The 14,907-nt window shown below is 39.5% G+C and overlaps 2 protein-coding genes across 4 annotated transcripts in view; both read left to right on the top strand.

The window, feature by feature from the left end:
• Window positions 1–897: 897 nt before the first annotated feature.
• nfx1 (nuclear transcription factor, X-box binding 1) lies at window positions 898–8,070 on the top strand. Its single transcript, XM_033985924.2, has 23 exons — window positions 898–1,114; window positions 1,886–2,716; window positions 3,171–3,332; window positions 3,416–3,493; window positions 3,564–3,669; window positions 3,861–3,932; window positions 4,006–4,145; window positions 4,215–4,314; window positions 4,390–4,607; window positions 4,714–4,811; window positions 4,888–4,918; window positions 4,999–5,081; window positions 5,151–5,259; window positions 5,343–5,462; window positions 5,541–5,620; window positions 5,698–5,928; window positions 6,297–6,370; window positions 6,447–6,548; window positions 6,635–6,772; window positions 6,841–6,907; window positions 7,461–7,606; window positions 7,686–7,790; window positions 7,872–8,070. The coding sequence occupies exons 1-23, from the start codon at window positions 1,099–1,101 to the stop codon at window positions 7,945–7,947; spliced, it is 3,183 nt and encodes a 1,060-aa protein (XP_033841815.1). The 5' UTR covers window positions 898–1,098; the 3' UTR covers window positions 7,948–8,070.
• A 563-nt stretch (window positions 8,071–8,633) lies between these two features.
• smarcd3b (SWI/SNF related, matrix associated, actin dependent regulator of chromatin, subfamily d, member 3b) overlaps window positions 8,634–14,907 on the top strand; it is a 32,500-nt gene continuing 26,226 nt past the window's right edge. For 2 of the 3 annotated variants that reach the window (XM_055230011.1, XM_055230010.1), the window contains exon 1: window positions 8,634–8,932. In XM_055230011.1, coding sequence (XP_055085986.1) covers window positions 8,921–8,932 — 12 coding nt within the window. In that variant the 5' untranslated portion in view covers window positions 8,634–8,920. The remainder of the gene's footprint in view (window positions 8,933–14,907) is intronic. The other variant, XM_055230009.1, reaches the window with a different exon arrangement.

Genomic DNA, 14,907 nt, shown 5'->3' with positions numbered 1-14,907 from the left:
GGATGTGTTCAGATTAAACCTTATTATTCAGTCTTTGGAGTTAATATTTTTCCTGTATTCTATTATATATTTTTTGTTTTTTTAGTCAAGTAACGTTATACATTTTGCCATACATATACATATGGCATGGATTATCTTTTGCCTAACAACAACAATTTTGACAAGAAGTGTGTGAATTCGCTGTAATTTGTGTGCACTTGACAGACTTCTCTCCTACCTCGCCTCTGACAGAGTTGCACTGCGCATGCGTGTTGCAGACTGCAGAAAACATAAGCCTGTGGCTAAAATCAGCATCTAATAAAAATATGTATGTCAAACACAATATGTAAGATCTGTGGTATTTGATTCAAATAAGAAATATTGTTGGGCATATAGCCAACAATATGCCCAAATGCGCTAACAAATGGATAGGAAAGATATTTCTCATTGTTTATTTTACCAATTTATATTGCGCTTTCCTAAAAGATAAAATAAGTAAATTCATATTTTCGATCACGGATCAAAACAAAATGCTCACCCTGAAATATGTTTGAATGACAAACCCAAACAAAGCACGCCTCCTAGTGGCTTAAAGCCGTACTCTTTTTTCTTCTTTTTTTGGACTTCATAAGTGTTTTTTCTCATTTATTGTTTCTATACTTTGCTTTCTTTGCTAATAAAGTCTATATTTTTAAATATATTTGTAGTATAGCTTAATGCGTTGCTTAATGTAAACGTATTATTTTTCATTACACTATTCCAGGCATTATTATTAATAAAAATATAATTACTCATGGGTTCTTTACTATACAAATTATAAATCAGACCACATAAGTAGGCTACATGTAATAATGGAAGTACACAAATAAATAAATATGTATAGACTATGCTTTTAATGTGAAAAATAACAAGCGGAAGACGCACTTTCATGCTCCCGTTTTAGCTGTTAGCACTTTGGTCGAACTGTGACAGGTTGGTGCTGTTAGAGGATTTATTTTAGTCTCCCTTTTTAAAATAAAGTTTTTGTTTAGCAAAAAGAGGAACCTAATAGAGGGCAAAAGTGATCTACCCCCAGAGGGACCGACTGTCAACTTTAAAGGAACGCAGAAACGCGAGTGAATGGCCGAGGGCTCAGGCGAGTACGACACACACACAAGTTCACCATTATCATCCCGATTCCCGAACAAATTGCTTTCCCAAAATAACTTATTAACGCAAATCAGCACCTTATATTCTTGCTCTGTGCGTGCCAAATGCCGAGTACGCTTTAAGCTGTGGTACTTGTTTATGCCATTTAGCATAGCATTAGCTAACATAGGCAAACTTTGAACTCTCAATAGCTTGGCTGAGGTTTGCTGTTTCGTTTTTGTAGAGTCAGTGGGGCTAACGAGACGTGCTTTTCAAAGGCCCATGCTGCACTGTACTTTGTTGAGACAGTTAAAACATAATAACAGTTAATTAATAGGTGAAAAAAGTAATGTTGATCGTATTCTCCAGTTATATGGGGCACAGTACAATATGAATCATCTCACACTCTGGGCACCAGCAGGAGGCAGGTCCCTGAAGTCCTCAGAGTCAAGACTAAACATGGGGAATCAGCATTTCATTTTTATGCAGGTAAAACCTGGAACAATCTTCCTGAACATGTAAGACAGGCCTCTACTTTGGCGATGTTTAAATCCAGGATCAAAACAGTTCTATTTAGCTGTGTATTTGACTGAAAGGTTTTTATTCTGCACTTTAATGTTAAATTTATTATGTTTGTTTGTGACTGTTTATGTCTTGTAAAGCACTTTGAATTACCTTGTGTATGAATTGTGCTATACAAATAAACTTGCCTTGCCACAGATTTTTACGTTCCGTTAGCATAAAATGACACAATGTATTTCTTTTTTTGTCATTGCAGACCCATCAGACATCAATTTACATGGAGCTTCAAATCCTAAACAGCACCAGCAAAAATCCAGGAGAGCACGGCCAAGACATCACCATTATAGAAGCCTAAATCAGAATGACTATGAGCCCTCAATGCTACATGAGCACTCTTATCAAGGCTTCAGTCAGCCCTTTAGACAAAACAGTAGTTCTAATTATGGAGAACAACACTATTCGTCTTTTCCAGGAGAAGATGGAAGCAGACATGGAGGCAGATGGCGAGGTAGGAGAGATGGGAATTGGCAAAGACCTTTGAGTGATTATGGCTCATATCGTGCCTACAAACCTGCTGGATCTGAAGCTTCTAACTGGAGAGGAGAAGATGTGGAGAGGGGTCATAATGAAAACAGCAATGGCCACACAAAACTTCCAAGAAAATACAATAAAGAACAGAGGAGAGGAGAACTCCACGATAAAGAAGCTCACTTAAATGCCACTACAACAGAGTACACTTCCAGAGATGACCCTTTACCAAGCAAAGGAAGTTCACAGAGGGGTAAAGCTGAACCCCTCCACCCTAATCACCAACAATCAAAACCTGCAGAGACAAAACGCAGACAGGGACCAATCAAACCGCCCAAAGCAGCGACTCATGAAGAAGCAGACTCACAAAAAGGGACCACTGGTCACGATGATACTGAACCAAGCAGACCACCACAAAAGCCCTCATACAAAGGAGGAAGAGATCTGGAGCGACAGTCTGCTCCTCAGGGTCGAGGGCAGAGAAGACCCCATCACCAGAACCACAGGCCAGGGCAGAGGAGCAGAGACAAAGTGCCGGAGAGCAAAGAGACGCAAACGGGTCAGACTGACAGAAAGATATTTTATCATTTTGTATTAGTATGTATTATATCTTTGTTCTTTTTACACAGAAATATAGTAACCTTTGAAAGTAAGGCTGAATCATTTTGTAACAATAATTGATTTCAATTTTTCTGATAACTATTGTAATTGCATCTACATTTTTTTTAATCAAGTTACAGTTCAGATAGCACATTGTAAACATGTCTGAAAGCATTTGAAAGAAATATGAAAAAACAGAAGTATCCTGCATTTACAAACATGTTTGAAGAACTCATAAACTAGAAAGTTAGTTGGTTTTATACAGCACCTCATGTGTTGTTTTCTACAGGAGCTATTTGCCAATCATAAGCTTTTACATTGAGATTTGAGTTTTTTCCGCTTCTCTTTCCTCTTCCCTGGGTGGTTCACACATTTTTTTCTTCCCCATGTGAGGTTGTTTGTATATTTTACAGGGTGTTTGATTGAACAGCTGTCTGAGGAGAAGTATGAGTGCATGGTGTGCTGTGACATCATCCGGCTCATGGCTCCAGTGTGGAGTTGCCAGAGCTGCTATCACGTCTTCCATTTGAACTGTATCAAGAAATGGGCACGGTCTCCAGCTTCTCAGGCCGATGGTATGTCTGTTTTTATACTTTGAATATCTGTAAGAGCAGACCAAGATTTGACTTTAAGTATAACAGTTGTTTTTTTTTGTCAGATTCAGTTGAAGGTTGGCGCTGTCCTGCCTGCCAGAATGTGACACTCAAACATCCCTCTGTGTACACCTGCTTCTGTGGTACATAACATTTGTAATTCTGTCTATAATTATTACAACACAAATAGAACCATCAACAACTTTTCTCCAGGTAAAGTGACAAATCCAGAGTGGCAGCGCAGTGAGATTCCCCACAGCTGTGGTGACATGTGTGGGAAGAAAAGGAGTGGAGAAGACTGCAGGCACCCCTGTAACATGTGAGAGCTGTAAACCAAAAACATCTAGACCATTTACATTACACAGCCACTTTTGAACATGCTATCACACACATTGTCACCAAGACATTTGTTCTTGAATTAACTCATTAGCACATGTTTATGGTAAAGGTACTCAGGATGTGTTTTGTGTTGCTTTGGCCTTTTCTCCAGTTTCCTCTCTTTTCTCTTAGCCTGTGTCATCCTGGACCATGCCCGCAGTGTCCTGCTTTTGTAACAAAATCCTGCATCTGTGGAAAGACCAGGTTTGTAAAGTATTTTTAATGTACTCTTGTTGAATTGTATGAGACATTGACATCCTAATAATCTTCTTTGCAGTCACCCTGTGCGCTGTGGCCAGGCTTCTGTGCTGCACTGTGACAGTGTGTGTGGCTCACTGCTCAACTGTGGAAAACACAACTGTGCCCAAGTCTGTCACACCGGGGCATGTGAGCCCTGCCAAATACAAGTGGACCAAGGTACACTGACTGCTGTATATTCAGATAATTGGTGACACGAATGAAGTGATTTTATTTTTCTCCTTGTAGTTTGCTACTGTGGTGTTGGCACTCGCAAAGTCTTGTGTGGCACAGACAAAGATGGCTTTGATGGAACAGGGCATTTCTCCTGTCAAAATGTATGCTCAAAGTAAGTCAAAGTCTGCTTTTTACAAGGCCACTTATGCATAATTGATATTACATACTATTGAGTTTGTGATTTTAGGATGTTGGATTGCAAAGTCCATCGCTGCCAGCAGGTGTGCCATCGGGGCCAGTGCCAGTCCTGCCCTCTTTCTCCCAGCCAGGTCAAGTCATGTCCCTGTGGTCAGACACCACTGAACAAGCTCTTAGAGTTTGGCTACTCTGAACGGAGGAGCTGCACTGATCCAATCCCCTCCTGTGGAAAAACATGTAACAAGCCTCTTGCCTGTGGTTCCAATGGTGAGGTGGTCTTCAGACACACTGATCAAATACAATGTCCAATAATACCAGTTTATCTCTGCTACCACTGTTTGTTACTTACATAGAATGCTCTCTGTTCCCTCAGATACGATCCATTTGTGTGAAAAGTTATGTCATGAAGGAAGCTGTGGACCTTGCTCTTTGACTTCCTCTGTTAGATGCAGATGTGGTGCCAAATTTAAGGTACAAACATTAATTAGTTAATAATGCAATACACATTTGTAATGTTTACTGTTTTTGTCATGTAATTTTAAATTAGGAGGTTCCATGTGCAACAATCTTCAAAGAAGGTAAGGTTATATCAGATAATGTTGACTCCAATACTGTTTGAATTCACTGAAATTTTATGTTGTGTTCACTTGATTTGCAGACCAGCTTGTGTTCACCTGTGAGAAGCGCTGCACCAAGAAACGCTCCTGTGGTCGACATAAGTGTGGTGAACTTTGCTGTGTGGTAGGTTCTTCTTGAATATGTGTGTTATAGAAACTTCATTAAGGCCTTGGGTTTCACCTCTCTTCCCAGGCTGTGGAGCACAAGTGCCCCTTGATTTGTCGCTACAAGCTGAACTGTGGCCTCCATCGTTGCCAGGAGCCCTGTCACCGTGGAAACTGTGAACCCTGTTGGCAATCCAGTGAGAACCATATACCAGTACTGTTCAAAGTCTTGTTGAGTAGAAACCCTCTAAATTGGCATGTGTATTTCTACTTTGTTTAGGTTTTGATGAGCTGACCTGCCACTGTGGGCTCTCTGTCCTGTATCCCCCAATTCCTTGTGGTACAAAGCCTCCAGAATGTAAGAACACCTGTACCCGGAGACATGACTGTGACCATCCCGGTGAGACAAAACTATATAACCCTGTGTGTCAGAACTTTGTTGGCTTACTTACTAATATTTACTTGTTCCTTTTATTAGTATTTCACAATTGCCACAGTGAAGATAAGTGTCCACCTTGTACTTACCTCACTCAGAAGTGGTGTATGGGAAATCATGAGGTATCTACAGCTAATCTGTAAAAGCATGCTTCTGCCTTGCCATTCAAAGGATTTAATAATTGTTTTTTCATTCTTAGCAACGCAGCAATATCCCATGCCACCTCCAGGACATATCCTGTGGCCTTACGTGTAACAAAGAGCTGCCCTGTGAAATGCACCAGTGTCGACGTATTTGCCATCGTGGCGAGTGCTTGGCTGAGGGCATGTGCCAGCAACCCTGTGTGCGCCCGCGCTCCGACTGTGGCCACCCATGTGCTGCTCCCTGCCATAAAGGCAGCAGCTGCCCGCACACCACCTGCACTGCCAAGGTACAGGCCGGCCACACGCCAGCCAGAAATAACCTGCACATTTAAACAGATGTTACACACCAGCTCAAATCTCAGGGAGGCATATGAATACTTTCCCATCTGTAGTTGTCTTTAACGTCATCAGTTATTCATGATGTAAACAGCTCCTAAAGAGAGCAGGGGAGCATAAATCTGTGTGATTTGTTGCATATTACATAGACAGAATGTTTTGTTAAATTTTCCAGATGCTCACATAGTCTGAGTCTTTGGAGGAACAGGCTGTTAATAAGTGTCTGACTGTGTTTGTACAGAAAGAACCTAAAGTGTAAATCCAAATATAAAAAGTATGATTTTTTTAGTTTTTTTAATGCTGTTCCTACCCCTTCCAGGTGTCTCTGCAGTGTGACTGTGGTCGAAGAAAAGAAACTGTTATGTGTGCAGAGGCAGCCAGTTCATATCAGAGGTCAGTGGGACTTTAAATCGAGCAAGCTCAGTCTCTGTTATAACATGATATATTCAGCGCTTTGTTTTTACTATAGATATGCAGCCATCGCTGTGGCCAGTAAGCTCTCTGACATGCAGCTTGGGGACTCTATGGACTTAGGGCCATTACTCACTAAAAAGGAGATGAAGCAAACAAAGTATGTTTCATGTTTAGTTCTAGCCCATAATTTATCAATTTATATGTTGGTTCTGACCATTGGCATTTGAACGTCTGCTATTTTAGGCTTGAATGTGATGAAGAATGTGCTACACTGGAGAGAAACCGGCGCTTGGCAGAAGCTTTACAGATAGACCCCTCTTCAGACCCATTTAATGTGCGCTCCACCTCTGTGTACAGTGACAGCCTCAAGGAGGATGCCAGGTCTGCAGCTTTATCTATTGTGATATTAATTGTGACCCATCCACTTACATTTGGCTTGTTTCCATTAGGAAAGATCTAAACTTTGTTACAAAAGTTGAAGATGAAATTAAGAACTTGATTGAGATCACTAATAAGGTAGGTCAAACTCACTAAATTTCTGGGTTTATGAAAGAAACAACATGATGCAGTGCTCCCCTTGCTGGCTGTCATATAAATCCTGCAATATTAATTTTTAAATATTTTATTAGTGGCTCTATCAGAACTGTTAAATTTGCACCACAAGTAATCACACAAAAGTTAGTTCAGTTATGCTTCCAATGTGTCAAAACACATGTTTATGTGCCACTTCTTCATAGCTAGATGGCTAATTATATGAGAGTGCTAGTAGCACCATCTATTCTTGTATGTTCTGACCTAGTTGTTGTATGTTTAGCTATTTTTGAGCGCGTCTAACTCTCCGGTGAACCTCTAAGATAAAGCCAGTCGTTTTCAAATGGGAGAGCAAAACCTCTTTAACTATTCTTAAGTGAGCCTTACTTAATAGTTTCTTCATGGGTCAGGAAAAAATAATAGTGAGCAGTTTTAGGCTTAACAGCTAAAACTTTAGACCATGTATAATTGTGTTAATTTATAAATCTACAGTTTGTATCAGTATAAATGATCTGTCCTTTGATTATTTAATCTCCAGGGAAAACAAGCAAAAAGAACCTACACCTTTCAGCCAATGAACAGAGACCACCGTCGGATCATCCATGAACTGGCAGAGGTGTACAAGCTGGAAAGCATCAGCTACGACAGTGAGCCTAAGCGTAGCGTCAGTGTCACTGCTCAAAAGTAGGACTAACTAGGTTCTTACTTAAATTCATAGTAAACACTGTTATATTTAATACATTTGGAAATCGGTTTACTTTAGGGGGGTGGCTGTGTGTCCAAACTCATCCTTATCATTAATCATCAAAAGAGAGACTGCAGCCAGAGCTCCTCCTCCAATAGCTCACATCAAACAGCACAGCAGCAAGTATGTTTTGTGGCTGAAAAAAGGAAAAAGGGTACATTTTATATTTTATGTTTTATAATCTAAAACTTTCTCTTTTTTTAGGCCAGTTGGCGGAGTTGCCTTTTCAAAGATGGTTAGAGAAGAACCTGTAATTGATTATTTTGATGTCCAAGACTGATGAAGATGACCTTTTGGAAAACCTTTAATAAATGTTAAAGTAATAATGAGATCTTTCACAAACATTGACAAATGTAGATGCTGCTGTGTGATCTAATAAATTCATAGTTTATTTCTACACATTACCTCTTTGTCCTTTGGATATTAAGACCATTCATGCATAAAGTCTTTCAGTGTAATAGACTTCTTAGTGGGTAATCCATTGTTACTGCACATTTAACGAACAGTAAATTCTGAACAATAAAATTTAAACTAGGACTTTGCCAGTAAAATGCAAACAAAATTGTACCTTACACCTAGACTGACAAAACGGGCAATTCACATTTGCGAAAAGATTTTTAAAAAGTTATATTAATAGAAAATAGTTGTTTATGAACGCGTTTATTACTAATATATGGGTTTTGTGCGTCCTAAATCATGCTGGCTGAGTAAGGGATCAGGTGGTGCTACTGTTCGTCTGCAGCTATGCGCACAAAATGTCTACAACAACTCCCTGATTGCAGCATTATCCACTGACAGAAGAACATCGAGTCTATCTGTTTTTCCTCGCAAACCTTTCATCCGACTGTAGCTCTCCCAAAAATCCAACTCGCTCATGGGGCATAATTTGATGACACTCCCTCTTTGCCACTGTAATTTTTCACGGAGCCTGACCGCGCCTGCGCCGCTGCTTCCCTTTTCCCTAACACGGTTTCACCAATCGTGGCCGTGGCTCCATCCCCGGCTCGGCGGTCCCACAGGCCAGCACTACAGCTCTCCCTTACAGCAGCACCAACACCGCTCACCAGCAGCGCTAATAAGTCAATGGTCTGTCCGCTAATGAGGAAGTGAGACGCACGTTCTGACGCCGCTGTCTGAGGGGAAGCCGTGAGGAAGTTGTGAAGAAAGAACTGAGCTGAACCGAGCCGTGCCGGACCAGAACTGCTCCAGATTACCCGCTGTTGTCTGACTACCCAGTGAAAAGGCGCATAGTGATGGAGAGAAAGGTATGGAAGCTTTTTTGGCTACCTTGTTTTTCCAGGAGCACGTTTTATTCCAGGCATAGCTACTGCGCTGGCTGGTATGCGCATCCACCATTGCAACTATTCTTTATTCTGTAGGCAGCGGGATTAGTGCGCACTGGAGTTTTTTCTTGTCTGCTAGCTTGATTTTTAAAAATATTAGTAAAACGAGACAAATTGCATGTCCAGATTGTTGTTGTATAGGGGTTTCCTGAGCTTAAAGGCGCATGGTGCACAATGCCAAAAAGGAGGTTTATTAAAGATGTGTACGGGAATATTTTGGGGCACTGGCTGTTAGTAGGCTATACTATATTCCTGCATCATCTCCCAACGCGGTGCACTGACTGTAGTTCGGGTAGGCTTCCCCAGTGTCGCTCTATCCCCCTCCAACCTTCCCACCACCCACCTCTCCAGGCCTCTTTTTCTATATATTATTCTTTCTTCCAGCCGACGCATCCAGACACCAGCGCGGCTTGTTAACCTTGGCTGGTGTGGGAAGCTGACACTTGAGGAGTAATAGAAAGGATGCTAAGGCCGTGAGAGTGCACCAAGTAGCTTTTGGTTCACCTCAGAGCCCCTCTCCCCCTGCTCTGGATTGAACAGTCCGCCGGTGCCATTGTGGATGTTCTGATAGTGGATTTAGACTGGAAAAGTTTTGAGTTTCACTGCGTTTGCGTGCTGGCACCCCAAGGCGGGAATTTGGGTTGAGCTATGTCTGTTTAATGCTGATGCAAAGAAAAAATATATAGATTCCACATTGGTCAACTTTATTTTCCTGCAACTTGGCTTTTTGTGTTATCAAATTACATCTATTTGGGTCAGGTTTGCATTAGGATAAGGAATGCACAGGAAACATAAGCCTAATACTTTGAAATTATGTTGCAAACAAGACTGACATTTCAAGGTAAAACTCAGTTCCAATAAAAATATCTGTGAAGTTTGGCTTTTTATTAGTGCCTTTAATCGTGAGCAGCTGGCACCTCAGGGACTACTTTGTGCCTTAGTGGGTTGGCAACATGACTCTACATTCAAAGAAGTGCAGTGTTTTCACTTTTGTGGTCCACGTTATTATTTTTGCAAAAGTTGTTGACATTTTTCCAGCCAGGAACCTTGACTTGGTTAAGCCTAGATTTTAATTTTAATATCCTCCATAGCTGGATGCAAGTCAAAAGTGGTGGAGGTGGTTTTCCATAAATTGATGCAAATTGAAGTTGTCATTCCATTCATTTTTCCAGACTTTTTTCCACCCAGAAATCGTGTATGTTTATTTCCACGGTGCGCTAATGTTCCACCTACATTTTTCTTCCATTAAGTCTCCAATTGCTAGACTCACACTCACTCACTCAGCCAAATTCAGAGGAGATCATTGTCACTATTTTTGAAGTAAATACTTTCTCACATAGGCTACCAAAATGTCTTGTAAGTGTCGAGCTGGTACACATGAAGTACAGTGGAATTATAATAGCAAATGTTATTTTATTTTTACAGTATTCTTCAAGCTTGATCAGACAAGGGTTGTTAAAAGTATCATCAGTCAGATCAACAATACTAGAACTAGTATCGAAACTAAACATTTGAGTAAGTATCGACGTTTCCTGGAGAGCTGTAGAATGATCTGCTCCATCAGAACAAGTAGGGGTATTATGGAACCTAGCTGGACGACTGAGGGACTACACAGATATTAGACTGCATGGAAATATAACAGAAAGTACTATTATTTAATGTTGAAAACCACATTCTATTGTCTAAAGAAAGAGTATTTTTTTATTATCATTGTGGTATTGGTATTGGAATTGGTATCAAGTATCAAGTCTATTCCTTAGTCTTGATATGGAGTTTGAAATTTTAGTATTATGGCAACACCAGATCAGACATTGCTATTTAAGGCAATCCAATCTGCGACTCTCAAGCCTACTCATCCTACAGCAGTCTACATGGGACATATCAAGGTCAGTCATGATTTCTAATGCACAGATAACCCTCCCTTATAAAACTTTCTGGTCCACACATTTTTTGTTTCCCCACTGTAACGGGTCACCCAATTAAAAGTTCCCAGGCTTTTGTGTTTTGTGTTATAAGCGGGGATAAATGGACAATGGAGAACTTCCTTTTTCAGACAGCTAGGAATGTGCTGCCTCAATAGCGGTTTGTTAAATCCGAAATGGGCTGAGGGGAAATATTGAGGTAAAATTATGCATTTTTCCTGAAGATTACAGAGCATACAATTAGAGAGACTATTTGTTATGAGAGAATAGAAACACTTATGACAAAAATAAATATGACAATTATGCTATGTTCTGCATGAGTAATAATATACAGCTATTAATATGGATATCAATACATATTAATAGATGTATAAGCCCCAGTTATTTAGATTTTTTTTCCAAGTTCTCATCTCACATTTGCTTACTGATACCCATTGCATGAGTAGTCTACCCAGCTATATAGATTTACATATATCACCCACTTTATGAAAAAGCTTCTTGCTGACACTATTGGTTGTTTTCAGATTCTAGATATAATGATGTCATAATCCCAGTGAGTGCCAGTTTTTCCTATTGATTTCATTGTACTTTGCCATGAAATATCCAAAGGGCCAATGCACAAATGTTGAACCAGATTGTTTTTATTGTTTGACCAGAGCCAAGACAAGAACTCACTGTATTACAACAAAAACCTGCATGTTAACAATATTTATTTTAGCTACCCTCTATCTGTTTTAAATAATATTGGCCTATTTGATACTTTCCCTGGGGGTATGGTAACTGTAAGCACTGCTCTGTCTGAGGCTTTGTTAAACTTTAATCTAAGCTTTATTTTGAGACAGTCTGACCAGAAAGAACTGATTTAATTAGTCACTCTCACCTTTTTCGTTGACAATCAAACACCTAAAGAGGACCATGAACGCTCATATTGATCACAGGCTCTTGAAAATGTGTTGTTTGAATCCATTTTGTTTTGTTTTTTTCTTAAGTTTTCAGAAAATCTTAAACATCTTTAAAATATTTGGCTGTGTTTGCTAATGTGTGTATTGTGTCTCCATGGTAACTGACATCATCTAGCAAATTGTATGTTTGGGAGGGCATCTGGCATAAAACTAATCCCACAGCAATATGAAAAAATGCACAATGACTTATTTTACAGCCTCGATTTCAAATGTAAATCTCATTTGAATACCTATCTGTAACTGTTTCTCTCTCATTGACCGCGCTGCACTGTGGCTGCATGTCATTTCCGGATTATAGATTTTTCCACTTTTCAAATGGAGCTCTTTGTAACCTAATTACACAGACCGAGCCCCTGCCCTGCCTATAGCCAAAGATTATATTGTTTTTTAATCACAGCTATCTGACCCAAAGCTCTGCATATTACTCCCATTTATAACCATCTAATAAGATTTGAGGAGGAGAGGAGGCGGTCTTGGCCCAAGTGGACAATATATGACCCATTTAGATATTGCATTCTATAGTGCGCCTCTGTATACAGCCCTCTGCAGTAAAACTCAATAGCGCCTGCAACTCCGACTTTATCTTCCACTCGCAAATAAATGTTCTGACCTTTTCCGCTGCACACGATTAATTATTCACAACAGGTGCACAACAATGAAAGGGCTGTGAGGAGCAGGGCTTTCTCCTACGTGCTGCATAGATCAGGCCTGTAAACAAGCTGGAAAACTTTTGGGTTCACTGGTCACTGCAGCAGATCTTGTCTTTAAATTAGTTGACAGTTGTTAAAAAGATAAGTAAAATCTTGGTTTGTAAAAATTACTAACTGCGCAAATCAGTGCAATTAATTTGTAACTTGTATAATTGTACATAAAAATTGATAATTTGGATGATAAGCCGTGTGTCTAGTCTAGTATGTAGCATTGATTCATACTGCAGTACTTGGTAATGGAGGGAATAATATGTAAAAGGTTTGGTCTATACAACTTTTATAAACCGTAATCAACTAGGAATGGGACCAGACACAATTTCCACGAGATGAGACATGAGACTGACTCCATGAGAATGAGACCAGATGAGATTTTTTCATAATTTATTTATTATTTATGCCTGTTTCAGTTCACAATTTTTGCCTTGCTATTTTTTATTTACTTTGTTTAATATTTTTCTATCATTTTGCAAATACAGCTTTTCAAGAAATGTAACTTGCAAGTAGTTAACTCCTTTTTTGTCCATTGCATGTAAATATGAATCATCGTGTGCACGGTCTTGTGGCAATTTTGTCTCACTTGTCCCATTCTTATAGTGAACTTAAGATTTTCATAGACATGTCTTCAGTCTGTATAAACATAAACCGCATTGCGTTTTCTATTATAGCTTTTCTTGTGTTTACGTAACACCTCTGCATAAAAAGGTTCCAAACACTGCATATAGGATTCAGTTTCTTATCGTGTTATAGGGCAGGGCATAAAGTAGACATCTTATTCTACCTCACACAAATGCCCTGATGAACACAGACATCTCAGACCAGCACTTTGGGGGTGGTATACTCGTGTGTCTACAACAGAGTTGATGCAGATAGAAATAGCTTTAGTCTTGATATTGATTTTAGGGATAGTATTTTCGGCAGTAGTTGATGGCTGATAGTTCAAATGTTTTTCTCTTGTAGAAATAGCCCAATATCAGGTCAACATGTGCACTTTTTAACGGACAGGTTTTAAAGGTCCTCTGCTGGCAATGGCCAATATTATATTTGGGCCGAACACCTAACTAAAAAAAATACATTTAAGTTTCAGGCCAAATACATTGGGTTATTGGCCATGGGTTTCTCTGGATTTTGAAAAATCAATGCTGACCATGATAAAAATTCCACACTGGTCGATCTTAAATTTTTTTCCAGTTAGAAGTTGCTCAGTCTGGTTTTGATATTAGCCAAAACATTGTGGTCAGAATAAACATATGAGGCAATCAATAAGCTGATGTAATTTGCCCTTTTCTCTTTTTAGCGGTTTGCAAATGTATGCTTAGCAAGATGTAATTATTGCAAGTTAGCCTCATGTCTAATCAAGACATTATTTCATTCCTGTCTCTGGTAGTTGCAGTTGTATTCTCCTGTGGACCAGTCTCTGTGTGGGTTCATTTTGCAGCGTTAGATTTGGAGTAGTCCGGGCTGGCCTCGTTCTGTCTGCTTGTGCTCTTGTCCTACATGGACAAAGTGGGGCTGAAGGATCGGGCTGATACTTGGAGAGAGGGTCTGAGGCTGGTGAAGAGAAGGAGCTGCTCTTTGTGCAACTAGCAAGCAACTCTGTAATTGGAGTATGGTTTTGTTTCATTCATCTTTTATTAACTTTATACCACTTTTTGTTTCATGTGGTTCATCAATAAAGACATTCAAAAGACATAAACCAGAACTAAATAGTTGTATCTCTAGAGATTTATTGTTTTAGAAAAGAAATATTGTTATGATGCACAAATGTTAACCACAGACTTGCTATATTAATCATATGGCTTACAATCCTTCAACTGACAACAATCAGGTCTTTGTGATGGGAAAAAAAGGCATTTTTTTCAATAAAAAACATTATTTCAACCCCTCAAAACTGCATTTTTTCCAACCTCAAAATTTTATGGTGGAATTTTCTGTACTGTTAAACAGCAAATTCCACTATAGATTTTTTGTTGTTCTGACAATTTACAGGACGTTTAGTATTAACCTGTTGGTCAGTCAGTGGCCAAAAACAGCTGTGGAATTTATAAATTTTCCTAAAATTAGCAGTTGATTTTAGCTAATTTAAGTTCTATAACAGCAATTTTGAGATAGCTCTACCTGGTGTATTGTGCATTGTCTTTTAAAACCCTCTTCCCCATAGTACATCCTGCTTTAAATCTTTTTAATAAAAGCTTTTTCTTCTTCTCAGCAAAGATTCTATTTCAAATTTACAGTGTGAGCTCCCAAACACTTCCCCTTTTCACTCCACCAGCTGCTGCTCCAGTTTGGAAGCCACTGCAGAGACC

The sequence above is a fragment of the Periophthalmus magnuspinnatus genome, chromosome 20, assembly GCF_009829125.3.
Source record: "Periophthalmus magnuspinnatus isolate fPerMag1 chromosome 20, fPerMag1.2.pri, whole genome shotgun sequence".
NCBI lineage: Eukaryota > Metazoa > Chordata > Actinopteri > Gobiiformes > Gobiidae > Periophthalmus > Periophthalmus magnuspinnatus.
This window is presented reverse-complemented; position numbering and strand designations above follow the sequence as displayed.